The sequence below is a fragment of the Lutjanus erythropterus genome, chromosome 17 (assembly GCF_056507025.1).
Source record: "Lutjanus erythropterus isolate fLutEry1 chromosome 17, fLutEry1.hap2, whole genome shotgun sequence".
Classification (NCBI taxonomy): Eukaryota; Metazoa; Chordata; class Actinopteri; order Lutjaniformes; family Lutjanidae; genus Lutjanus; species Lutjanus erythropterus.
In genome coordinates, this window is record NC_139333.1 from 4,199,556 (window position 1) to 4,225,847 (window position 26,292).

A 26,292-nucleotide genomic window follows, 5' to 3' on the forward strand; every position below is an offset into this window, starting at 1 on the left:
TCGCGCTTTGCTCGCCATTTTCCCATCTTCTGAAGCCAGAATCAGTCAGTCCTAGTGTCACGGTGTCATTCAGCGCAGTCGGCTCGGAAATTAATCGTTACCGGAGACAAACTGAGCTCCCTAGAGAGTCTTACATCGGTTTAATTCTGCCGGCGCTCCCGCGAACATGAACATTTTCAGGCTAACCGGCGACCTCTCCCACCTAGCAGCCATCATCATCCTGCTGCTAAAAATATGGAAAACCAGGTCTTGTGCCGGTGAGTAGTCGTAACACCTTCACTTTCAGTTTGCATGACGCCCTGTTTCAGAATGGAACGTGTCCTGTCATGTAAATGTCTTGTCTAACCAGACGAAAAATGCTCTTTGCTGTGTAACTTCTCCTGTAAGTTAGTTGCAGCTCATTAGCCAGTCGGCTAGCTTAACGTTAGCTAGCTGCTAGTAACACTAACGTTAGCTGGTCATTCCTGACACTGAGCTCCTGTTAAAAACACGTTAGGTGAGACCTTGAACTTGATAAATGTTCTTGTCATGAAGAAGTCAAGTCCAGCTAGCCTTGACAGAACTGCGGGGCCCCGCAGTAACGCTGAGGCAGGTACAAGGGGACCGGAGGGCCACAGCATTTGTTAGTTTATGACATGTTGGGCCTCCTCATCTCAATATTTGGGGGACTCTGTGCTGGCTTCACGTACCACGTTGGCCCCTGTACGATACGTTAGTTTGACCTGTCTGACGTGGCAGCATGGAGCTCTCACCAGCTGACAGTTGGACATGCAAAGTCAGTAAATGAATACATGCCTTTGCAGCTGCATCCTGTATTATCATATCTAAACTTTGCTGTGTTTTGCTGCTCTTCGAGCGGTCAAAGGTAAGGCCTGTATCACTGCAAGACAGCCAGTCACCTGAGTTATGTCATTACCACTGTTTGCATGAGATTAAAGCAGGCCACATGCAAGTCAGTTCTGTTCAAGCTTTAGTGTAGTAAACCAGTGCATATTGGACTAAAGCACCAATACCAGCATTCAGCCATCTATGGCTATGTATCTGCTTTATTGAAGGAGACAGCACTTGGCTATGTTTGTTTAATATTGTAGTGATCACCAATAGCACACTCCTCGTCTAACAGAGTTGAGACCAACTGATTGTTTTGCAAGCCACAAGAAAGTCTGAAGTCTTTGCACTCAAGTCCCAAATCAAGACTAGAGCTGCACCATATGGTAAAAAAAAATCATATTGCAATTATTTTGACTGAAATTGCGATATGATTTGTGGTAATGATTGTTCTTGCATTGCAATTTTCATTTTTACTGCAAAAAAAATGAAAATAGTGATGATGTGACATTTGTTGGGGTCTGTACCAACAAACGTGTTTTCTTTCATCTGAAGAACAAGATTTGTCGACCAGGAAATTTCTGCAGTACTACAGTACTTCATTATTATGCTGTTTTCGCACACATTTTTCTTTGCAAAAAATTGCAAGTTTGTTGCAGTTCTGTGATTCGGATATTGCGTTGGCCAAATTGCAATTTCAATAATCATGCGATTAATTTTGCAGCCTGAGTCTAGACTGACAGATTTCAAGTCCTAAACGTTGAGTTTCAAGTCCCAAACAAGTCATAATGTCACCAAATGTGACACTATTGTACCAACAGAACCTCAACTTACCATTCTTTGTGCGTTTTCAAATCACCAACAAAGTTGGAAGTTGTTTCTGTGCCTTTGTCTGTAATTTCTGAGCCACACTGGAGACAGACAGATAAATCGTTTGGCTAATATTAAAATTAAAATTATTGGCCCGACATTGGCCTGTCACAGCTATATTGATCTGTATCTATATTGGCGTCTGTTTTGTTAAGTATGCGTTAATGTGGAAATCTTAGAGAACATAATGCAGATTGTTTTAGTTATTTAACATTTTTTACATAGGCAGCATTCTATCCTTTTTCTTAATTCAAGTTTAACACATCTAACATTTTCTTGTGTTATTTTATATATAGCTATGTATAATTAACCAGTGATACTTAACAGTTTCAGTGCCCTGATTAGAGGGTGTAAGAACACATAAATACACTTGAGTAGTGCAATATGTTTTGTGATGCTATAACCATTCTCAAAAACACTGCATCATAATATCGTGATACATTCACAGATTTGTGGTATTTGTGTTGCACTTAAACCTCCAACAATACATAGCAGCATAGTTTTCTATCTTCACTGTTGTGATTGCATAAAAAAGGAAATTTGTAACTCAGATTTGATGCCTGTGGTGGTGTGTACTTTACACATTTTCGAAAATAAGAGAAAAAAAAAATCAATACATTCAATATATTGAATTGTAATCCCTGTATTATGATATGTATTGAATTGCCAGATTCGTGTTAATATACAGCCTTGAGGAACAGGAATAATATAAATATAGGAATGCTATTTATATCTGCATCTGGCCCAAAAATCCAATATAGCTTGGGTTTGTTTTTTTGTTGACCACTTTGTAGTTTCCGTGGTTCTCTCCTGCAACTTGATTGGCTGCTGTCAGTTCAAACAAAGTAGATCTGGGGAATTTAACATTGACTTGCTGAGAACAGTGCTGATGTTAGTTGAAATGAAGGGACATGAATTTATTTGAGGATTCAAACTTTTTAAATATCAGACTTTTCCATCTTTGGGATTTGGGAGGGGAGTATTGTCAAGTAAAAAAGTAATTGGTGAAAGTCCAAGTCACTTCTTTTTTGATTTTGTCAATTTGAGTCTGAAGTCATCAAATGTGTGACTCAAATCTGTCTCGAGTCCAAGTCATGTGACTCCACACCTATGGGTGTGACTTTAATGCACTGTTATTTGCCAGCACAGCAGATAAAGAGATATGTGGTTACTAGTACAGATGATGAGAGGACTGTGGAGTTGCAGACACACTGCCAACTGTTTATTAGAGGGCTGCAGTGCAACTAAAAATTAAAAAATAAATACCAGTACAGTTGAGGTTGAGAGTCTCTGTTTTCTGGTTTGATTTTTCCGTTTTTTGTCTTGGCACTGGTATCTGATATGAGTACACAGACTGGCTGCAGAGAACTGGACGCAGGACAATGAATGAATAAAAAGTTTTGCCCCTTCCACACAGAGATAAAGTGGGTGGGCATATGCTGTTGAGCAATGTGTGAGGTCTGTGGTCAACTGTGAGTGACTGCAGGCTGTCGTATTTGGATAGTAACGTTGCTGTTTGCTCTAAAATGTCATTCTTTGAATTTAGGCACACCTAATGTAACATAAGGTGATATTGCAGGGTGAGTTATATCTGCTGCCTGACAACCTAAGCAAGTTGCATCAGAGCTGCTAAGATGGATAATAGAGCACCCATTCTGTCAACTGTTATTTTAAACGTCAAGATACAAACTTGTCACTAGGATGTAAAGATGACTGTCCTCTGTTGTCTCCTTGCAGGTATTTCTGGGAAGAGTCAGGTTCTGTTTGCCTTAGTGTTCACCACTCGCTACCTGGACCTGCTCACCTCCTTCATCTCCCTCTACAACACCACCATGAAGGTGAAACACTCACACGTTGCTCTTATTCTCATATCCTGTAGCATTCTTCCCTTCAGCGCTGAGCACACAGTGTTGAGGCTGAACCAGTACACCAAGTCGACACGCCTGTGTTTGCTAAAAGAATGACGTTGCCCAACAAGATGTGACAGACGTGTGTCGTTTGATAGTATTCATGACAGACCTGTAGCTGACTATGTTGTGTGTGTCTTTCAGATCATCTACATCGGATGTGCATACGCCACCGTGTACCTGATCTACCTGAAGTTCAAGGCCACTTATGACGGGAACCATGACACGTTCAGAGTGGAGTTCCTGGTCGTCCCTGTTGGTGGCCTGGCTTTCCTGGTTAACCACGACTTCTCTCCCCTGGAGGTCAGAAATACTGCACAAACACTGATACTACGGCAAACCAATATTTCATCAGTAGGGCTGACTAGTAACATTTTAGTTTCACAGCTGGAAATTATATTCTGACATTTCTAAATGTTAATTTAAGAATTTCAACATGCTGCATGTAGAAACTACATTTCAACTAGTCAGAACTGATTTAAAGTTGTCAGTAATTCATTTTTCCCTAGGAAGAATAATGATTATTATGGCAAGCTGTTCACCAATTCCAGGTCAACATATCTATAATCTACTTTTGACTAGAGTTGTCAACAAAACAAGACATTTTAGAAACACTGATTGACATTTTATAGCATTTTATGACATTTCATGGATGAAACAACTAATTGATTAGTTAAGCAAATAATTGTTACAGGAAAGGAAAAGAAATTTTTTTCCCTTTTTTCAGTTTCAATCTGTCAAGATTGTGACAGGATTAATTAATGGACAAAATAATCGCCTGATTAATCAACAATGAAAATAATTGTAAGTTGCAACTCTAAAAAATTTATCTCTTGATGGCAACAGTTAATTTCTTAGTAGTGGAAATGTCCATCCATATCTCTGACTAAATATCTCTAACTACAGCAACTTGTCCCCCTTTCAGAGTGACATGTCCAAATGTCATTTCCACTAGTGAAAACTAAATCACCACTAGTCAGCCCTACTGATTAAATGTTAAAATGACTTTCCAAACAATATCTGGTTGTCACTGTAACCAGAGACTCCAGTCATAGATTTACATGATGTCAACACCAGATGAAGTTAAGTTTCACTTTTACTTCTCTCTTCTGTCTGTATTCGCACATCACTGTCTTTCTCTCCCACGTGTGCTTTTTGTTTTCCTGTCACTCACTCTGTCTTCAGAAGTTGGATACATCTGCCATAGTCATATCATTGAGTTGCAGATGCTAAAACATGTCTGGGACAGGTTTGCCAGTGTATTTGAAATCAGTCAAGACACACTAGTCCCCCCCGTCTCGTGACAGCTACGTCCTGTTATTTTTCCACCAACACTCTTGTGTCTCTGTCTGTTTGGCCCAGATCCTGTGGACATTCTCCATCTACTTGGAGTCGGTGGCCATCCTGCCCCAGCTTTTCATGATCAGCAAGACTGGTGAGGCTGAGACCATCACCACCCACTACCTGTTCTTCCTGGGACTCTACAGAGCCCTCTACCTAATCAACTGGATATGGAGGTTCTACTTTGAGGGATTCTTCGACATGATCGCCATTGTTGCTGGGGTGGTGCAGACCATCCTCTACTGCGATTTCTTCTATTTGTATGTAACAAAAGGTGAGTGCTGCAGTACTTTTTAAAATTATTTTACTAGACATCAAGTAATGCTGCTTTAGAATCAGTGCAGCCTTACACATTCAATAGAATGGTTAGTTAGCCATAAATCAGTGTCAAACAGTTTTTACTGAAGATGAGTCTTCATCAGATTGGAGACAGAAAACACTGGCAGTCAAATGTTCCAGACCAACATTATCTTAATATTTTAAAATGGCTCCAGACTTGCCAGACATCAAAATGCATTTCCTGTCCAGTATGCATGTTAATATTTAAACTCTTAGAACATTGCTGTGCAACTCACGCAATCATAATAATAAATATTTTATTTCAGACTAACTGTTATGCTCCTCATGCTTTAATACATATATTCCACTGAACTTTCTTGTGTCAATCATTGACACTTTTAGAAGCTTCTTTCAGTATGAACAGGTCATTATTATTGACTGTGGTTGGACAGCAGGCAGACTTGATCAGAGGATGGAAACAGCATCTTATTTGTCTGTTTAATTCAGACATTTGCACTTTAACATTTTGGTTGCTGTTGCTGTACAAGTTTGTCCTCACATCAGTTTCCAAATATCCTGTGCTGGCTCCAGTGTTAAACTTAAGAGCTGTTCGACCATCTGATGAGCAATTATCTGCATAATCCACAGACAGTAAGACACTGAGCCATCATTGGAACTACTTTAAAAAAAAGAAAGAAAAAGATATGTTAAGAGCACCGCAAACAAAAATTCATTCATCCTCATTGTATTAGAGTGGCAGCAGAAGTTCTAATGGTGAATATCTCAATATCCCAGCATGCTGGTTCCCAGCAGAGGGCGCCTTAAAGTACTGAGGTGCTATGAGATGTCTAATTCAGGGCTGCAAACTTGTCAGAAAGTTTCAGTCTGTTTGCAGGGACGATGTGTAATGAGCTAGTGCTCATTAAAAGCAGCAGAAAGTTTTAAGGAGTTTTATGCTGCTAGTTTTTACATTAACCAGCCCGTCCTCAATTCAAAATGTTGCATACAACAGATGAGATAAATTAACAAGGCAGCTTGCAAATTTGCACTCACTGACTAATGTTAGTGTTAGGGTTTGTTTTTAATGATTATTTGAATGTTCTTTAATATTGATTTGGGGTAATGATGCTAATCCTAGATCAGCATTTAACTGAAACTTTTTCCTCGAGTTTATGAGTTTGAGTTTATTCTAATGTATTCTTATTCATTATACTGCAGGGGAAACACTTTGTAAATGATCATGACCTGAAAAAGTCTTAAGTGTGATCAATAATAATAATGCTAATAATGATAATAATGATTATTGTATTTAATAATGTTAATGTTAACATGTTCACTTCATGCATCCTTCTCACCTTTTAATCAGTTTGCATGGTTTTATCTTGTAAGGGCTTTAAAAATTATTTATATAAAAATATTATATAAAGGCTCACTATCTTAAATACAGCTGCAAGATTGATTCAGTGATTAATAGATAATTAAATTATCACCAGCTATTTTGATAATCGTTAATCAGTGTTAGTAATTTTTTAATTAGTTTAAATGTGACTATTATTTGGTTTCTTTACTCCTCTGAGTTGTGGACAAATTCAGACATTTGAGGACGTCCTCCTGGACTTTATGGACCAAACAACTAATTGATTAATGGAGAAAAGATCTACTGATTGATGGATAGTGAAAATAATTGTGTCAGAAACAACTTGATTTTTAGAGCTGCAGCTAACAATTATTTTCATTATTGATTAATCAGTTGATTATTTCTCAATTAATCAGTTAGTTGTTTGCTCCATAAAATGACAGAAAATGGTGAAAAATGTTGCTCAAAGCTCAAGATCACGTCCTCAAATGTCTTATTTTGTCCACAGCTCACAAATAGTCAGTTTAGTGTCAGAAAGGAGTAAAGAAACCAGAAAATATTCACTTTTAAGAAGCTGAAATCACAGCACATGGATGCAAGTTGAGAAGATGATCAACAGATTCATCATCAGTGGAAATAATCGTTAGTTGCAGCCCTAATCTTAAAATGTTGGGAACTAACACATAAAACCAGTGAGAACAGTTTGTTTTTTTGTGAACACGCCCACACAAACATGAAGCAACATGTATGTTTAGTTGGTGTTGATATTAACAGTGTGTGATCCAGTCTGTTAACCACGAAGCCGTCCCGTCTCGTTTCAGTACTGAAAGGAAAGAAGCTGAGTCTGCCAGCTTAAGTGCCAAAGAGGAGAGTTTCGGCAGACTCATAGCGGGGGATCGGAGGGGAGCAGGAGTGGTAGCGGACACCTCTGACGTCCCCCACCCCACCCTCCACCACCGCTTCCTCCTCCTCCACCTCCTTCCCCTCCCGCCAGTGTAAGATGCCTGAGACAGAGAGCGAGTGGAGCTGCTGGCTGCACTTTTTCTTCTGATCAGAATCAGCGGAATCAGAACCCCTGCAGAGGCTGGTCCATTGGCCTTCGGATTTCTGTTTGATGCATCTTGCCTTAACTTTTTTTATTACTCTGTATAAAGGAAGAAAAAAAAGCGAGAAAAGTTTTCTACAGAAAAATGTGTACTCTGAAGATTTGACACATTGGTGAATAAGAGCTGCAGATGTAAAATTGCCTCTGATTTGGCACTGTATAATATTGAAGCGGACTTCTTGTGGTGGGATATTATTGACTCAAGCGTTTGTAATAGTATTTGCAATCGAAATAAATGTGCATTGTTTTTCCTGAATCAATTTGGGGAGGACTTTGTTGAATCCTCACGACTTTGGTGGTCAAATTCTTCATGTTTTGCTCTTGTATGTTTGACCACTGTGCATTCCCATGTATAAAGACTATCTATTTTAGTTTCCCAAGACCTTGGTAGAATATAAATTCAATATAGATGCAATCATTTCACATTCTCTTCCAAATCAGATGTAACTATCAAGTTAAATTTTTGTTCAAATGTCTTCAAAATTGACTGGTGTGAGTTGATTCTGTTTTGATGATGAAAGGAAATGAACTCTCATCACTGTAAATGGCTTTCTTCATTTGAATACCCCATTCATGACCCAATTGAGGACAGTATATCACCTGTAAGTATACATCATTGCCCACCCATTCATTTCACGTGCTGAATGTGACTTTGTCACGGCTTCCATCTTTCCTTTAGGTGCCAATGTATTTATTTTGTTATCTTCGTCCTGGTTTCAGCTATACAGAGTCTGTAGAATTGTGCATAATTTTTTTAACAGCAGGGCTCAGTCTGAGCACAATCCTGCGAACGCTGGTACACAAAATCCAAGACATATCTGATTCTCTTTTAGTTTTTCATGCAGATCATTCCAAGTTTCCTTTTAATTTCTTACCAGAGCTTTTGCATGATGTTGCCACCACAAATAAAGACTTTATGGGAAAAGTTTGTCTCAATGCTGTGGTTCAGATCACTTGAAAGTCTGTAAAGGGAAAAAGGGAGTTTTTCTTCTAAACACATTTTACATGTTAGTAGTTGCTAAAAACTTGAAAAGATATAACTATGTAGTTCTGAATTGTGGAGTTGTTTAACTGCTGTTCACTATTTCTATGTTCAGGATTCGGTGATGTGCCATAGCCATGGTCCCCCAACACTGTATAAGCCCCCCAGACAGACACAAATGACAATGCTTATCCGCACTTCAGTTCCAACAACCTGACACAAGAAAAAAAATAACGTCCTTTCCAAGCTGCCAGGCAGAGCGTCCATGTTTCAGAGCGTTTTTAGGTTGTAGTGGTGTGTGACACTGAGACGGTGGAGTGGACACACCCCAGTGTTTAAGAGCAAGAAAACTGCTCATTTTCTCATGATTTTGAGACCTGATTTTATATACTGGCAGATGTTTTTAATCATTCAAATTTGAGTGGGTGGTTAAACTTGTTTCTGTAGTGTGATAAAGTCAGAGCACATTTATGCCTTACATGACCTTTAAAAGAATTCTCTACTGATTTAGCATCTTGTATCACTGTGGGCCTCATAATAGACTTTTAAAAAAATAAAGGTCAAAGTCAATGCAGCAGAACCAGTGATCTTTATTCCACACAGTCTAATTAAAATCTAGCACCTTACTACCCACAGTGCAGGTAAATTGACACAAAATAGTTTTTTGCCATTATTCTGAGTAAGACAATATTCCTACTCAGCTGTTTATTGCTGTTTGAATACATGCAACTGTGCATACTCCCTTTGTAATATTTTCCTTGCCACTGGTAAGGTTAACGTTGTATTAAAGGTCTTGTGCTATTCATTTTTATTTTGACTGTCAAGGGAACCCTGAACATTTTGGTGGAGTAAAATGTATGGATTATATGTAATGACCAGTAGAGGGAGCGATTATTGAAACCTCACAGGCTAAAGTCTGTCCAGTTACAGAAATAATGACAGAATAAAATACATTTTAATCAACTGTCTCATAAACAATGGTGTCAGATTCCCAAATTTGTAAAGGGTTGAGCCCCAGAAAACTGCTAAAAGGTGGGATCCACCCCAAACAGTTTTTCTTCAGTGTGCTGTTGTCCAGACCAGCCCTCAGTTTACTGCCTGTGCTTGAGGTGCAGTGAGGTTCAAGTCTCACTGAATCAACTGGAAGACCTGAGGATTTAAGCCAATCTGAACCTTCTTTCCAACAACACTTGGTCTATTATTTTCTCAATTACTTGATTAGTGTTGATCAGTGCTTCCCAAAGTCCACGAGTATCTGGCTGCAGTCTTGTTTTGTCCACAACTCAAAAATATTCAGTTTCCTGTCAGAGAGAAGTAAAGAAACTAGAAAATATTCAGAGAATTTTGACTTTTTTAATTTATATTTTAATTTAGTCGATTAATAACTGATTAATCATTGCGGCTCAAGTGTTATATATTTGTTGTTAGGTTTATTAGTTTGTCCAGTTGTTCCTTCCTTTGTTGTGCACAATTTATTCACTGATTGATATATGAGACAAAATACAGACAGAAAATGGTGAAATTTCCACTGAGTGAAGTATTTTTTCAGCACAGGTCATGATAATGAATTGGCAGCTGTGTGAGCACTGCACATGGTAGGATGCCGTTCTTTAAATTAAAATTGTAATCCTGCTAATAATCCCTATTTTTAACTACATGTATCTGTAATCTGATTTCTTTTCTTTTTTTTTTTTATCTGTAACTGTGGTTTGGTTGAGTCTGGATTGTACATCTGTGGGGGAACCCTCGACGCGGTACAACCCGGAACAAAAACACCGTCGGACCAATCTTCAGTCTGAAGCGTTTAGAGAGACAGCAGGAGAATTTCTTCAATAAACGTGAACATGTCCTGCTAACCTGTCAGAACATACGGGGTTTGAGTGCAGTGGATAAACAGGATGGAAGACAACACTTCAAATGAGACCTGTGAGTAACTCTTCACCAAATACCCCCGTTACACCACTGAAGGGTAACTTAGAGCAACACACTGACTGTGTGACCACTAAACTCTTGTATGGAGGATGAGGATGTATTCAGTGCTCCTCGGACGGTCCCGGTGTCCTAAATGGGAAGTCGTTATTCCGACTTTGGTGTGTTTACGTGCGTTTAAATCGTAAAGTCGAAACAACATGGATGCCAGTAATAGCAGAGTTATCAGTATTAATGCTAATAAATAAAAATGTCTGTCTAGTCCAGGTCACTCTGTGGGCAGCAATTAACGGTTACAACTTAATACTATGTTACAAATGACATATGACCAAAACTGATATGTAATATGTTATTACGTTAATAAGTAGGTATGAACCAAACATTTACTCTCGTCCACCATATTCCTGTATGTATGATGTGAACAGACAACAACTCGTCAACTCGTGACAAAATTATCTCCAACTTGAAGAACTGTTCTGACTTGAGTGGGGCGTTGAAATGAATTTTCTCAGATGGTAAATCATTTTTCCCATTATTCCGACACCACGTGAACGCACTGTGATAGTGCTTTCACGTAATTTTAATGTAATCTGATTTTTTTAAAATTACATCTAAGATATTCTACTTGTACTGCCCTGATATTATAGATTAGAACTGCAGTGATAGATTGAATAACCATTTAGTTGTTCGCTATTAAATTAATTGCCAGCTATTTCAATAATTGATTAATTGGTTTGAATATTTAAATATATATATATATATGATTTCAGATCCTTAAAAGTGAATATTTTCTGGTTTCTTTACTCCTCTATTTTTGAGTACTGGACAAAACAAAACATTTGATGTTGTCATCTTTTTCACCATTTTCTGTAATATCATGGATTGACTGATTATTCTATTGTGACAGTAACCATTAGCCATAGCCCTAAAAACACAATTTCAGGCTATATTTTATATAACAGTAACAGAAAGTAATTACATTAATATTGTGATACTGTTACTGTCACTGATAGTGATAACATAACTGATTACTTTTTTAAACAGGTAATTAGTCACTATATCAGAATACATTTTTAAAGTAACCTTCCCAACCTTGTCACAATATCGATGTACTGCCGAGCCCTGTGTTGCCGTGATGTTGTTGATGTTAAGGAAGAACTTCAGGATGTCTCAGCTTGAATTTGTAGGCGTGTCAGAGGAGTATTTCTGCTACCTAATACAATGTTTTGGCCAACAAAGTAATAGTAATAGGGTAGTGATACATGGCAATGTGGGAAGCTTGTATACTTCTGGGCCAATATTACACAGACTGAGGAATATATTGCTCCAATTGGTTCCATTTACCATCAACAATGACTTAACATCCATGAATTTTCACTTTGAGGTTTAAGTTAAAAAACAAACATGTTCGATGAGGTAAATGAAGACAGTCCTTGGTGTTAAGATAACCCTGTTGTGTTTATATTCAGGTACCTCTTTTCCCCTTTCCGCTCTGCGACTCCTGGTTCCACCGATTCGGCTGGTCTCTGCAGCCATCTGGCAAACCGTCCAGCAGAAAGTTGTGGCTGATTATGGGATGATTGAGGAGTTTGTTTCCATGGTTACAGACATCATTCCAGAGCTTCTCACGTCTCGCCAGAGGGCCCAGCTCATCCTAGGCCTCAGAGCTCGGGTGAGGAGGAGCAGAGGTCCATTATAAAACACTAATGATGAATCTGCCGTTGATTAGATTTTTCAAAAGTTTGAAGGAAGAGTTTCCTGCCACTGTGGTTCTGAAACACTGTTGTTTTGTTGTTTTAGCTGATTCTGGAGTTGTGTCAGTTTGAAGCTACTGCTGACTTTGAGCTTGTTCAGCCACATCTGGACAGAGTGCAAACACTCATCGAGGAGTGGGTAACGGAGGTGAGTTTAAAGTGTCCTTACTGCAAATTACTGAGAAAAAAACTGCTGCATGAGAAATAATGGAGTGATGCTGAGATCTAAAAGTGGCTGATGGTATGCCAGTAGTGCTTTAGCATCATATGTAGAGTGGCGTGCCACTCTTTCAGTCATATATGCTGATGCTTATAATGGTGTGCTCAATATATATGCAAATTAAGTTCATATTTCCTGGGCGATAGCTCACAGGGCTAAGGTTAGCCTAGCCGCTGTAACGAATCTTACTCACTGATGACAGAAATTTAGAGCCAGTTGCCCAAAAATTACTTAATCTTTTACTTAATTACTCTTAATTTAGGTCCATTATGTTTTTCATGTTTAGTTTGTTATTAAAGTGTAATCACAGAAGACATTACGTCATATTCAAAGTCACAAAACATTAATCAGGCATATGCATATTATTTATTATTCACCATAAATAGTATGTAAGCAGTGGTATAAATAGAAATGATATGTCTGAGTGCCCCCTCCTGGCACATAGGAACCTGCCTCTGTAGAGTCACACCAATGTTGGAATTTACAGTAAAAGTATATCAGATGTAATCAGTACATACATTGCCATCATCATAAGTGCCAGTATAAAACGGTTTATGCCATGAGGTTATGAGGCAGTTACTCATTCAATGTGTTTATGGTGAATAATAAATAATATGCCATATTTATGCCCAGTTAATGTTCAGTGACGTGGAATATAATCTGATGTAATCTGTGATCGCAATCCTGCAAATAAATTAAACATGCCAAATATAATCCTAATATTATTTGGTTACTTAGGTCTAAATTTCTCTTATGAATTAGTCAGACTCACTATGGTGGCTAGGCTAACCTTTGCGTCATGTTAGCAAAAACTGCTTTGCATATGCATGGGGTGAACATTTTTACAGGTTGACTTTTGAATGGGCCTGCTGTTAGGAAAGGACGTGCCAGTGGAAAACAAGTGGCATACCATCCTTCTAGACACTGGCATATGCCACACCAGTATCATACCGCTGTAGAACAAGGGGGATACCATTATAGACATTGGCATATACCATTGAATGTGCAGCGTACCACTCTGCAGATTGGTATTTGCCGTTGAAGCAATAGTGGCGTCCCATCAGGCACTTTTCAATCTTGGTGCTGCTGAAATAATAAAGGTCTCCTTAAAATAACCATACACTTGATCATGGTGGGTGTCATCTGCTCCTTTCTTTATAATGATGCTTGTTTCATGTTATGCAGGTTGGTGCTGCAAATGCAGAGGCGCCGCACTCAGAATTTGTGGATCTAGTTAAGAACTTGCTGAAAAATCCTGACAAAAGGGAACACTTCTTTCAGGTCAGTGTTATTGTTGTGTATCTTTGTCTGAAATGTTTTATATCTGATGCCTTAATGAGAATGAGAGTTGTATTTTTCAAGTGTTTGCAAAGACTAAATATAATCTATTTTCAGAACGTTTTCCCTGAAGAGTTTGGTCCCACATATGACGAAGCACTTCACACTTTGATGTGGATGTTTCTATCCAGACTTGAAAAGTTCCTTCCTCTTCAAACTTTCAAACAGGTACATAAAGAACAGATATCAAATGTTATAAATGACTCCAGGTGTCACTTTATTCTAGCACTCAATTTATCTGTTTTTACAGAGGTACATTTCTTTCTATCTTCAGGTTGCGTCCGTGTTTAGTGAGGCGTCCACAGTTCTGGAGGAATGTATGGACTCTGTGTCTCGAAATGAGGAGCTCAAAACTCTGCTGCAGCATCAAAAAGACCTCAGCCGACTGGATCAGAATGGTGAGCTTCTATACTTATTCATTTCAATAACTTATTTATCATGTGTCCATAAGGGTAAGTTGCTGTTACTGCTTCTCTCAATGAATTTGCAGGACGTCCTTCCATTTTAGAAGCTGGAATCTAGAAGAAACAGAAGCGTTTTTTCACTTTTGCTTGAGAAATGAGTTAAATCATGTGAAACATAAAAGAATGCAGCTCTAGATACTTAAGACAAGTTACTGTCTCTATCGGCTTGTAAAGAGTTCATATAGCAGGTTATTGAACAATGAATGGCACTTGACAGCGGGTGTCAAGGTTTAATCTTTTTCAGCATTTTATGGCAATATTTATTCTCCTTTCAGATGGTTCCTTGGATGGTTCCTGCATTGTTTCAGCTCTCAAACTTCCCGCTGTAGAAGGAACTGAAACACAACCACAAGCCAACGTTTTGGATAATGTCTTATCATTTACACCAGATTTGGAGAATGAGTCTTTATTACTGTCTCATATAATAGAGGTACAAACAGACAGAATCACAGAAGATCAGGCAAGTGAGATTAAGACTGAAAATAATTGGACTCCTGGGGAAAATGGAACATCTGTGCTTCATGGCGATATTACGAGAAATGAAGAAAACGTGAGTCAAGTGGAGGATGCGTCTTGTCATCTGAAACAATGCCGTGTTCAGCTAGAAAGACTGGACGTGCCGCTGTCTTTGCAGTCTAGACCTGTTAGACAAAACAGAGGCTTGAAGATGAAAAGGTTTCTGGTAGAAGAGAAAAGAGGTCTTTGCGAAGAGGCTTGCAACTCAGCTTCTAGGAAAACAAAACCTTCAAAAAGGCCTCTTTCAGAGGTTCCCAACAATAAGGATTCAAGCAGCTTTATTAAAGACTCGTTCATGGCTCCTGTCAGTGACTGCAGTGAAGACTCATGGTCTTACTACTCGGATGAGGACTCTTTCCATAAGACTACTAGTAGTAGTCCCAGTATGGCTGATTCATGGTCTAACTACTCTGATGATGAGTCTTCCTTTGTGACTCCTGAAGATGACTCATTGTCTAGCTGCTCAAACGAGGACCCTTCTTTCATGAGTCCTACAATTGTATCAGCAACCAGCAGAAAGCAGGACACCAAAGCTAGCACTCCAAAAAAGACTCAAGTCAACCAATGTTTTATCTGCAAGGAGCGCCTGAATACAAGGCTGAGAATTCACATGAAAACCCACTTTCCCACTGATGAGTACGCCTGTCCTCGATGCGACAGCAGGTTTAAATTCATCCACTCTTTAAAGCAACACATTTCTAAAACCTGCTTCGAGGTCGGTCGGCAGCAGGTCGATCCGGAGAGGCCGGACCAAGCCACGAATCTTTACAAATGTGACAAATGTGATGAGGCATTCAGGTACAAAGTTTCACTGGACAGGCACAAACAGACTCACAACGAACTCTACTGCAGCGTGTGTAGGAAAGTGTTGCGAGATGCAGAGACACTGGCAAGACACAAGGTTTCTCACACCGTGTTTCAATGTAACCGCTGCGAGAAGACCTTCCCTCTCTTTAAGCCCTTGCTCAAGCATTACGAAAACGTCCATGAAATCAGCAGGCCGTTTAAATGCAACCAGTGTCCGAAGACCGTATCCAAGCTGCGCATTTTAATCCAACATGAGTGGAAACACACGGGTCACCTGCCATTCCAGTGCACGCAGTGTGGCTTGAGATTCAGAACCGACGCAGACCTCATTTCTCATCAGAGAGTCCACTCAAAAGAGAAACCCTACCTGTGCGCGGAGTGCGGCAAGACTTTCTCCCAGAAGTCCAACCTGTTGCGACACTTGAATTACACTCACAGCGAGTCTCGCAATGAGAAGAGGTATTCTTGCTCCGAGTGTGAGAAATCCTTTAAAGAGAAAGGCGCCCTGACAAAACACCAGAGGAGCAAACACTTGAACGAATTGTTCCGTCATATGTGCCCATACTGCGGGAAGATGCTCTGTGCATCATCCATTGCCAGACATAAATTAATCCATATGGGACAGAAACCTTACAAATGCACCGTGCCTGAGTGTGACAAGGACTTCAGGTCAACTTCTGAGGTGAAGAGGCATGTCCTTCTACACCATAATATAGCGAGACCCTATAAATGTAACATCTGTGGGAAGGGCTTTATTAAAATGTGTTATCTCAACGTACATGCTAAAGTACACTCAGGAGAGAAGCCATTTGTTTGCCATATCTGTGGCAAAGCTTTTCCCAAACTCTACAGCATGCGAAGACACAAAAAACTCATACACATGTTTGCAACACAGTAACCCCACATCGCAGGAATGCTCAGGTAAACAGTGGTGTGCCAAAATCACAATCAGTGAGTCACTTTTCCACCCACAGAAGTTTTGAAACAGGTCTATGTACACCAGATGTGGGAAGTAACTATACTTGGTTACTGTACTGAAGTAAAGTTTTCAGGTATCTGTACTTTCCTTGAGTATTTCTTTCTCTGACAACTTTTACTCCCTACATTTTTATCAAAAATGTCTGTTACCGTAGAGTCTGTCTGGCTTTTCTCTAATATAAATTGTAGCAGAGTAAGTCAGTCATATCAAACCAGTTAGACTTTGCATAAAACCAGTGAATACTTTTAATGGGAAAAAAAGACGTTACCTGAATTTTTGTTATCGTTTCACTATAAAGTGACATCTGATACCATTCTATCTACTATTTCATGTTTTGAAAATATTTGCAGCAGAGATGTATTTTTGTATGTTATTTCTTCTTTAAGACATAAAAAAGCATTTTACTTTTGTCATTAATTTCATTTTCATTATGTTTTATGTGTTTATGAAAGGGAGGATTAAAAGTACATTGAAACGGTGTGAAATTGAGCCTACACATCGAACGTGTCAAAGTCTAATCTTTTGTTTAACTTAACTTTGGTTAATCTGAGGTTGGAGAATTGGAAAGGAAAATGTTACCACCAGACTAAAGATATAGGGTTGTGAGTCTGTTGATTATGAATACACACAGGGTAGGATATAATTGTCAGTGGTGCAGGAAGTGTTCAGATCCTTCATTTAAGTACATGTACCAACACCAAACTCTAAAATCAGGAAAACGTACTTAAAGTGTCAAAAGTAAAAGTACTCAGTGCAGACAAATGTCCCATGTGACTGTTATACAATTATATGTATGGTCAGATTATTATTATTACTTATGCATGAATGTAAAAGCTAAATTTTACTGTTGTAGTTGATTGAGGTGGAGCTCATTTTGAACTGTTTTGTATACAGCAGAGTAACTGACTGCATGAATTGTAAAATAGTATAGTGACAACTTCACAATGCATGTTTTGTAGAACCAACCATCCAAACCTCAAAATTAATAAAAAATAAATTAAACTTTTTAAAACAACTAAATTTACATTTAAATACCTTGAACCATGAAATGTTTTTACATGAAAACCGTCTTAAATAATTATCATAATAGTTACCAATTAATTTTCTGGCAATCAACTAATCGTTTCAGCTGTACTTGTATATGTTGTTGGGTACAGCAGTTTAATTTATAACATAACATAACATGTTACTAGCTCTTTATATGTTTTGTTTCTATAAACTTATTAGTACATAAAACTCAAATAAATGCAGTGAAGTAAAAAGTAAATATCTCCCATAGAATGTAGTGGAGTAGAAGTAGAGAGTAGCATGTAAACACATGTAAACACAGGAATGTAAGAAAATATAATGTCAGTAATTACAGTGAAATATTAGGAATGGTAAATTAATACTACAATTAAAATATTACTAATAGGGTGGGTTATGGGTAATTGTCCAACTTGGGCCATCCCATTCAAAACTATTACTGACAGTAATACTCAGTAAAATTATCAAATCCAATACTTAGCAAATGTGAGTAATAAACTAAAAATTAAGATATGGTAGATATTCTGTAAATTATGTATGTAACAGAGGTAGCGAAAGATGGAAGAACACAAGAACGCAGATGCGGAACTAATCACAGCCTGCTGCTTCCCGTCGGACTGTTATTCCGGACGGAACGTAGAGCAGTCGTTGACGCACAAAGATCGCCTGCTTGGCGTTCTTGGACTGAACCACCATTAAAATATATAGTTTGACTCCGGTCAAACTCCGGACGGACGTAGTTTTCGCTGAGTGTAATGTGAGTGCAGTGAACAGACAGGATGGACGGAGGTGTTTGTCAGTTACCTGGTGAGTACAGACACGTCGCACGGATTTGTTTGGCTAGGCCGCACCGCAGCCCGCGCGCGGGAATACCACTGCTAACTATGAAGAGAATTTTTAGTTTTTGTAGATAATTTATAACATAACGCCCTTATATTGAGCTTGGACATTCACACATATCCAGTTATTTAGCATACCATGGAAACTGTGTGCTAAGTTAATGGTATGACTTGCATTAATTGGCAGTTTTGGGATACGTGCTAACGCTAGCACATATGTTATGCTATCTCAGCTAACGCTAGCTAACCCGGCTACAGTAAATTCAGACTGATTATTTAATGCTAACTGCTCTTTTCTAATGAACTTTTACAACCCAAAACAGCCTTATAAACAAACTAATTTGCATGGTGGATGTTTTTAACTATATTTAAAACTACATTGTGCCGTATGTTAGGCTTGGTTGATACTTATTTTGTGATACCTTCATATATGACGTTCTTTGTGTGGATAAAAAGATTATTAAAAGGTGGTGATATAAGTCATTGTAGTATATATGTTTAACTTAAAATGCCTTGTGTCTAATATGCGGTTAGCCTTCTTAGACAACTCCTTTTGGGTTTAAATAATTGTAGCCTACAGATAAATGAATGCATAGGAAATAAGCAGCCTTATTCCATACAGAAAATAGGGATTGTTCTTTTCATTACCTTAGAATAAGCCCTTAATATCTACAGAGGGCGCAGGTTTTATTCCATTATGGCCACTAGGGCTGGATATTGTTTAAAAAATTACAATACCAGTGGCAACACCAGTACTCTTAAGGTGACACGGATACCTATGGAGTGTTTCGTTTAATATCTTTTTTGAAGGGTCTTCATTATGAAGAACACTTTTGAACACTTCAAAAGCATTGAATGCAGGTATTGTTTGACTGGAGGAGTTTCAATACTATTTGGTACTGTATTAGCAAAATAGCTACCCTACCAGTATTGACTACCAATGCCCAGCCCTGATCGCCATCATGTTGCATCGTCATGTTTCTACAGCAGCCCTGGACTGATAAAAGGATAGCACTGGACAGAATAAAACAAATCCTGGCTCCAGATCCAGCCTTTCATATTTTGCATGAGTTTCATGGCCACCATGGTCCTGCACACTAGGAAGGAGTGAGTGAGATGAAGTGTTTGCAGTCTGCAAGCCCATGAGTAGATTAAGTTAAATTCTACAGACTGGTCTTTTTAATTGGTTGGTTATGAAAAACATTTTCCCATTATAGCGTCTTTCCATGCAGATAGTTGTGGTTTTATTTTCATAACTTTTGAGATATTCCCACTGAGACCAAATAAAATGTAGATGATGGGAATTTTATCTGTGGTGTTCACAGCATGGACAAATTACATCTGAATAAATAAACAGCAAAATTTCTGTCCAGAAAAGGCATGAGAAACCTGTGCTATCTTTTATGAAATAATGTATTTTCAATATATAAATTGTTTGCACTGTGGCTCTAATGTGAAAGTGTTTCATCCTGTCAGGCATTTCTTTCAAAATGCATTTTCCTGTGTGCAGGTTCCTCTGTTCCTCTCTCCACTCTGAGGCTCCTGGTCCCTCCGATCCGGCTCATCTCTGCAGCTATCTGGCAGACGGTGGAGCAGAAAATAGTGTCTGATTATGGGCTGCTCGAGGAGTTTGTATTCATGGTTACAGAGATTGTGCCTCAACTTCTCTCCATGAGGCAACGGGCTGAACTCATTTTGGGTCTCAGAGCACGGGTGAGGAAGAGTTGAAGTTCTTGTTTTTCAGAACCACTGAAAAGTAAGCCAAATAAGATTGAGTAGATTTTTGTGGAGATAATAGGAAATAACGATAGCAATTCACAGGTAGGGCGTAAGGATCTTGGTGCTGGGTTACTTCAATCAGTATCTTAAAGGGACTGAGTACAGGTACCCAGCCCTGGTAGGGGGATATGTAAAAGCTGAAGCAACTTGAATTTATCAGCCACAATGATCATTATATAAAATGAAGTTAATTTGAAATATCTAGAATACGAAAATGCACCAAAGCCTGAAAATGTGTTGAACATCAAAGACATGGGAATATGCTCATGAAATTTTTTGTTATGCTAGTTTATCTGCTGCAATATGAAATGACTCCAAATACACTGGTCAAGTGTTGCATTTTATAAGTACAATTTTTGCGTTGACGTAAAGACATAAACCAAAACCATCAGAGGCGAAACTAAAAAAAAAAAAGAAAAATGGCACTCCAGTGTCAGCACTATGGCCAAAGCTTGTTTTGCATTGCTGACAGCCTCAAATTGATATTGCAGAGTTTGGTGCTGATTGCCACCAAGATTTCATTTGACCAATCTCACACATAGTGCACTTGCAATGAAGTTGCAGACAACTGTTAATATTACACAGTGTTAAAAGTGCCTCAAAGCAGATGGTAGAAAATTAACATTGAAGTAGTCATACAGGCAGTATGGTGGATTTCAGACCTGAAACAAGGCCATCTTAGGGCTTCATTGCTTGCAGTGTGTGCAAAGAACAGAATAATTGTAGTTAAATGTACATTAGATTATATTACACACTTAATTGCAGGTGCTACTGAGGATGATGGACTATTTTTTTTTGGCTTTTAAATTGATTAGTTGGGGTGCAACAGATCACAGTTGGTCCATGGCCTGTACAGATTGCCCCCCCATGGTTCAGCTGACACGTGATCAGCTAAGTGACTAAGTGTAACCACCATAGTGTGAAAATACAGTTTTGCTGTTGCGGTTAGTTTTTAAAGTGATAACTCCCTCAATCTTTGATGCAGAATAAAAAAGACAAGACAGATGCTTGCTGTGTTTTACTCTGAAATGCTGTGTGGGACAGCCTTAAAAAAACAGGAAGAGCAATGTATTTAAAAGCCGCTTTCACCTCCATCAAGTGAAATCCAGACCATGATTTCTGGCATTTTCAGTGATTTAACTGAAACTGCACGTTTGTCACAGAAATAGATCACAAGAGTGTGATTTTTAACTTCAGTGACATCTGTCTGCTTTCTCTCTGACACACAACCTTCAGTGTTGATTGGCTGACAGGTTTTTTTAAACTGGTGTCTGTTTCTCTTTGGTCTTCACAGATTTATCGTATTGACAGCACTCAAGATGGACAATTAAATTTGTAGTGTTGAAGGAATGCGATTCGCTCCTCCTTGCATGCTGTGCAGTCATTGCAAACAGCAGCTTTGCTATTGGTTTCAGACACTTAAAATTATGCATGTGCTTTAATGCAGCACCTTATCAGCCTCATATCAGCAGAATTATTCATTTTAGGCCGATATGATTCCTATTCCTTCTGTAATATTAGTCATTTTTCAGCTCATGTTGTTTTTGTTTTGGATTACCCTACTGGGACTGTATCCAGCATCACTCCACCACAATGACTAGCAGCAATGACTAGTTTTCTTGAATGGGATTGTAATTCTTGTGTCTTAACAAGATGTCGATGGGGAAGTTGTCACAGACCTGCAAAGATGTTTTAGGGAAGACGATGCACTGGGACTGTATCTAACTCACACTGCTGCTGTCCTTTGATTGCAGCTGATCCTGGAGCTGTGTCGCTCTGAGGAGACTGCTGACCCCCAGGTTATTCAGCCACACCTTGACCGAATGCAGAACCTGAGATCTCTGTGGAAGGTGGAGGTGAGTCTAAACCTGCAGTCAACATGCTTACATCACTATTTGGGCAGCACTGAGCCGAGTGTTCGCCTTTTATGTTTTTTCTTTATTGCTTCAGTCATCCGCTATTATGATTCTAAAATAATTCGTATTCATGAGTACCAGGGCACATATTTTGACATTGTAATATCAGAAGTGACATTTGACATTTTAATCCACCTGTTATTGCAGACTGAGAATACAGAACAAGAGGCGTCTGACTCACATTTCATGGGCCTTGTCCAGAATCTGCTGAGAGATCCTCAAGAGAGAAGGAACTTCTTCCAGGTACATTTTGTCTTATGACATACTCCTGTTTTTCCTGTACTTGAGAGTCCATGGTTTGTATGTTCTGCTCAGATGTTTGGTTTTTATGAATTTCTTTGTGTTTCAGGATGTTTTCCCAGGAGACTTTGGCCCCACATATGACAAAGCAATCCAGACACTTATGTGGCTGTTTCTGTCCAGGCTTGAAAAGCTTCTTCCCACCCAAACTCTCCAGCAGGTAGATTATTGCACACAGCGTATTTTTACTTCAGTGCTTTATACTCTTACACTAAAGACTGACATGTAGCTTCACAGGGGAGACACTAATCCATGTATATTTTAGAAGTTTAGTCTGCTTTAATAAGGTTCAGTGCTTTTGTTATTGGAGCATTGACAGTCAAAGTCCATGTTTGTAACTTACGTAATAGTCTTTCATTGCAGTGTTGTGAAGCTCTTCAAAATGTCAGATGTTTTTTCATTTGCTTCATATGTATTTGTGGATATATTGAATTAGGGCTGGTAAATGTATTGATATTATATCTATTGTGGTATGGCTTACATGTTTCTTTCCCTCATTCTCTTCTTTTTGTGTTATTTGCTTTTACACACTAAGTCATATCCATATTACTGATAATTATCAAAAATGTCATCGTGTTAATATTTTGTGTAGTCATCTCCACAGTATTGTCGCAAAGTCAACAAACATCTATATTGAAGTATTTGGTAAAAAATGTTGTGATATTTGATTTTGTCCATATTGCCTGGCCCAATAATTAATTTTGCCTAGTATCAGAAAGAATCAATGCTGTTTCCTCACATTATTTTTCATTTTGTCTTTGTCAGATTGCTTCTCTGCTCAGTGACACATCGTCTGTTCTGAATGAATGCATGCAGACTTTCGCTCAGCCTCAAGAGCTCAAAACATTGCTCGGCACTCAGAAAGACCTCAGCCAGTTAGAGGACATAGGTGAGCTCCTTACTAAATTTCAATGACCTATTCACAGGATATAATAGATGCCCAGTGCTTTGTTTGACACAATGAAAACGAAGACTATTGAACAGCTTTGATCATGCTATATAGTGCCTTTTAATCTCTGTTTAATTTGTCAGTCTGACTTTTCTCTTGATCTCTCTTTTCAGAATCTTACATGGTTGACAGTGGCATCTTGTCAGCTCTGTGTCTCCCTCCTGTGGAAAGAGTTGTTATTGTCAATGAACAAACAGAAACCGATGCAGAGAGTGGGCTCGTGTATACAGTTTGCACAGAGATGGAGGTGGAATCTGAGAACAAAGAGGTGTACCTGGAGGGAACTGGGAACACTGAAGAGTGCGTGCAGACCCAGTGGTTTGGTATCGGCAGCGAAGTGAAAGCAGAAATGGACTCAATGGTGGTGACAGATCCCATCGAAGGCACTGAGGCCAGTGAGGGTGAAATGGCAGACGACCACCACGAGGATCAGTCTGGAACCCTGATGATCGGAGAAGACGGCCAAGTCACAGTGCTTGATGGTGTAGAGAAAAAGCCAAATAGACGTGGGAGGAAAAAGAAACGTCCTGCAGATGAAGACTTTGAGGTGCCAAGCAGAACAAGGGGCAAACGAGATGATCCAGAATTTGATGTCATGTGGGAAAGACCGGTACGAAAGAACCGTGGTCTCAAGATGAAACGGTACCTGTCACAATGGAGGAAATCGGGAAAGACACAGGGCAGTAATACTGCCAACAGTGGCACTAGAAAGTTTGGCAGACCCCCGGGTTCAACCAAAACCAAGGACTTGGACGAGAGAACATGCAAAGTGTGTGGCAAGGTGGTGAGTCATGCCAAGTTCTTGGAGCGTCACATGAATCGGCACTCAGAGGAGCTGCCCTTTTCTTGTCCTGACTGTAAAAGGTTTTACAAGAGTGAGCGTTACTTGCAGCAGCACAGATGTCCAAATCAGACAAAAGCAAAGCCTGGCAGGAAAGCAAAGGAACAAGAGACTGCGACAGATGAGGGCGAACAATCATCCAGTGGGGTTCCTTGTGAGGCAACCAGTGAAGAGCAGCTGGCAGACAACACAGGCCAGGACCCAGACTATTCACCCTCTGCTGACAGGTCTTCCAAAGAATCGGAAGAAAAAAGCCCAGATGGAAACAAGAGTCTGATAGAAGGTCCATTCTACTGTCCTCACTGCAGCGTTGAGTTCAAGTGCAAACAGACTTTCAGGTTCCACTTAAGAAACATTTGCTACACTGAGCAACAGGTGGATCCTGAGAAGCCCGAGGATGTTAAGCATTGTTTCAGGTGTGATGAATGTGACAAGGCATTCAAGTACAAATCAACATTGGATTCCCACAAACAAACCCACAACCCGCTCTACTGCGAGGTGTGCATGAAACTGGTACGTGACTCTGAAGCGTTGGCCATGCACAAAGAATCTCACACTCCATTTCAGTGCAACCAGTGTGAGGAGAACTTCCCAGTGTTCAAGGCCCTTCATAAGCACTACATCGACGTCCATAATCCCACTGAGCCTTTTACTTGCACCCACTGTCAGACAACTTTTGCCAGTTTGAAACGTTTCATCAGACATGAGTGGAAACACACCGGGTACCAACCATTTCAGTGCACTACTTGCACCAAAAGATTCCGATCGTACTCCGACCTTGTGGAGCACCAGAAAAAACATACTAAAGCGTATCCATTCCTCTGCTGGGAGTGTGGCAAGAAATTCAGGCACGGCGTGACACTGACAAGACACGTGGAGCGTGTGCATCACTCTGGTGAACCTGTGACCGAGAAACCCATGCCAACCTTCACTTGCGCTCAGTGCGGGAAGACGTTCACCTCCCGGAGATGCCTTCTGAAACACGACAACTTTCATCACAAAGGACTCCGTTTCCCGTGCGAGCACTGTGGAAAAGGATTCTTTGGCAAGGACGCTTTGGTGAGGCACACTCTGATTCACACAGGCGAAAGGCCTTTCAAGTGTGATGACTGCGATAAGTCTTTCAGATCCTCTGCAGAATTAAAGATCCACAGAAGATACCACACTGGGGAAAGACCGTTCAAGTGCAACATCTGTGAAAAAGGTTTTGTCCAGTCCTGCTTTCTTACCTTACACATGCGCACCCATACAGGAGAGAGGCCGTACGTTTGTACAGTTTGTAGTAAGGGCTTTTCAAGCTTGCACGGCCTAAAACGACATAGAAGACTTGTTCATGCGTAGTTAAAGTTAAACATGATGCCAATTCCAATGGGGATGTTCTGTTCAGTGTTCTCCTATTGAAGGACATCGGAGGTCAGCTTCAACTGACAACCCGAATGTAAGGTATCTGAACTGATCTTGCTCAAGGACCATTGAGCAGAATGGTTGTTGAAGGATGTTTTCCTTGTTATCTCTGTGGATGTCACAGCTTGAATCGTTGGGAACTGTGTAATTGTACAGTGCGTTATAAAAATGTAAGTTTGTATTTTTTACAGAAATGTTTGCTGTAGTTCTACATAATGTTTGTATGTATAAATGATATAAAACTTGAATTTATTTCTGTTCCTTGAATAAATTGAACGTTTGATTCAAAGTTACTTGATTTACTCAGGAGTGAGGTCATTTTTTAAAAGTTTTTATTTCCTTCTAACAGTTACAGTCATACAGTACACACGTGTGTTCAAAGACTCAGCAATGTTGTACGTCTTTAGGAGGCAGTCCATGAGCTTTGGCATCCCCTCAATGTCCATACCATTGTTCCAATAGGTAGGAGTGACTAATACCTACATCCGTGGGCCCAGAGAAAACTGATAGACAGGAATAAAAACTAACATGTTAACATACAGTTTATCTATCTATATGTGTG

The 26,292-nt window shown here is 39.4% G+C and overlaps 3 protein-coding genes across 3 annotated transcripts; all 3 read left to right on the forward strand.

Annotated features, from left to right (window-relative positions):
* On the forward strand, window positions 1-7,974 carry kdelr2b (KDEL endoplasmic reticulum protein retention receptor 2b). The gene is made up of 5 exons (XM_084741083.1): window positions 1-257; window positions 3,436-3,536; window positions 3,750-3,908; window positions 4,968-5,220; window positions 7,404-7,974. The coding sequence occupies exons 1-5, from the start codon at window positions 167-169 to the stop codon at window positions 7,436-7,438; spliced, it is 639 nt and encodes a 212-aa protein (XP_084597209.1). The 5' UTR covers window positions 1-166; the 3' UTR covers window positions 7,439-7,974.
* Window positions 7,975-10,405: 2,431 nt separating this feature from the next.
* On the forward strand, window positions 10,406-16,941 carry LOC146311557 (uncharacterized). The gene is made up of 7 exons (XM_084740646.1): window positions 10,406-10,595; window positions 12,068-12,270; window positions 12,399-12,500; window positions 13,758-13,853; window positions 13,968-14,078; window positions 14,185-14,308; window positions 14,650-16,941. The coding sequence occupies exons 1-7, from the start codon at window positions 10,568-10,570 to the stop codon at window positions 16,593-16,595; spliced, it is 2,610 nt and encodes an 869-aa protein (XP_084596772.1). The 5' UTR covers window positions 10,406-10,567; the 3' UTR covers window positions 16,596-16,941.
* A 1,319-nt stretch (window positions 16,942-18,260) lies between these two features.
* On the forward strand, window positions 18,261-26,019 carry LOC146311558 (uncharacterized). The gene is made up of 7 exons (XM_084741509.1): window positions 18,261-18,338; window positions 20,018-20,254; window positions 22,075-22,176; window positions 22,384-22,479; window positions 22,586-22,696; window positions 23,302-23,425; window positions 23,599-26,019. Exons 1-7 carry the CDS (start codon window positions 18,261-18,263, stop codon window positions 25,665-25,667), a joined length of 2,817 nt encoding a protein of 938 aa, XP_084597635.1. The 3' UTR covers window positions 25,668-26,019.
* Window positions 26,020-26,292: the final 273 nt, after the last annotated feature.

Coding starts and splice junctions, on each gene's coding strand:
- kdelr2b (XM_084741083.1), top strand. CDS start 167: ATGAACATTTTCAGGCTAACCGGCGACCTCTCCCACCTAGCAGCCATC. Junction 258..3,435: donor GAAAACCAGGTCTTGTGCCG/GTGAGTAGTCGT, acceptor GTCTCCTTGCAG/GTATTTCTGGGAAGAGTCAG. Junction 5,221..7,403: donor CTATTTGTATGTAACAAAAG/GTGAGTGCTGCA, acceptor GTCTCGTTTCAG/TACTGAAAGGAAAGAAGCTG.
- LOC146311557 (XM_084740646.1), top strand. CDS start 10,568: ATGGAAGACAACACTTCAAATGAGACCT. Junction 10,596..12,067: donor CAACACTTCAAATGAGACCT/GTGAGTAACTCT, acceptor GTTTATATTCAG/GTACCTCTTTTCCCCTTTCC. Junction 14,309..14,649: donor CAGCCGACTGGATCAGAATG/GTGAGCTTCTAT, acceptor TTCTCCTTTCAG/ATGGTTCCTTGGATGGTTCC.
- LOC146311558 (XM_084741509.1), top strand. CDS start 18,261: ATGGAAGAACACAAGAACGCAGATGCGGAACTAATCACAGCCTGCTGC. Junction 22,697..23,301: donor CCACCCAAACTCTCCAGCAG/GTAGATTATTGC, acceptor TGTCTTTGTCAG/ATTGCTTCTCTGCTCAGTGA. Junction 23,426..23,598: donor CAGCCAGTTAGAGGACATAG/GTGAGCTCCTTA, acceptor CTCTCTTTTCAG/AATCTTACATGGTTGACAGT.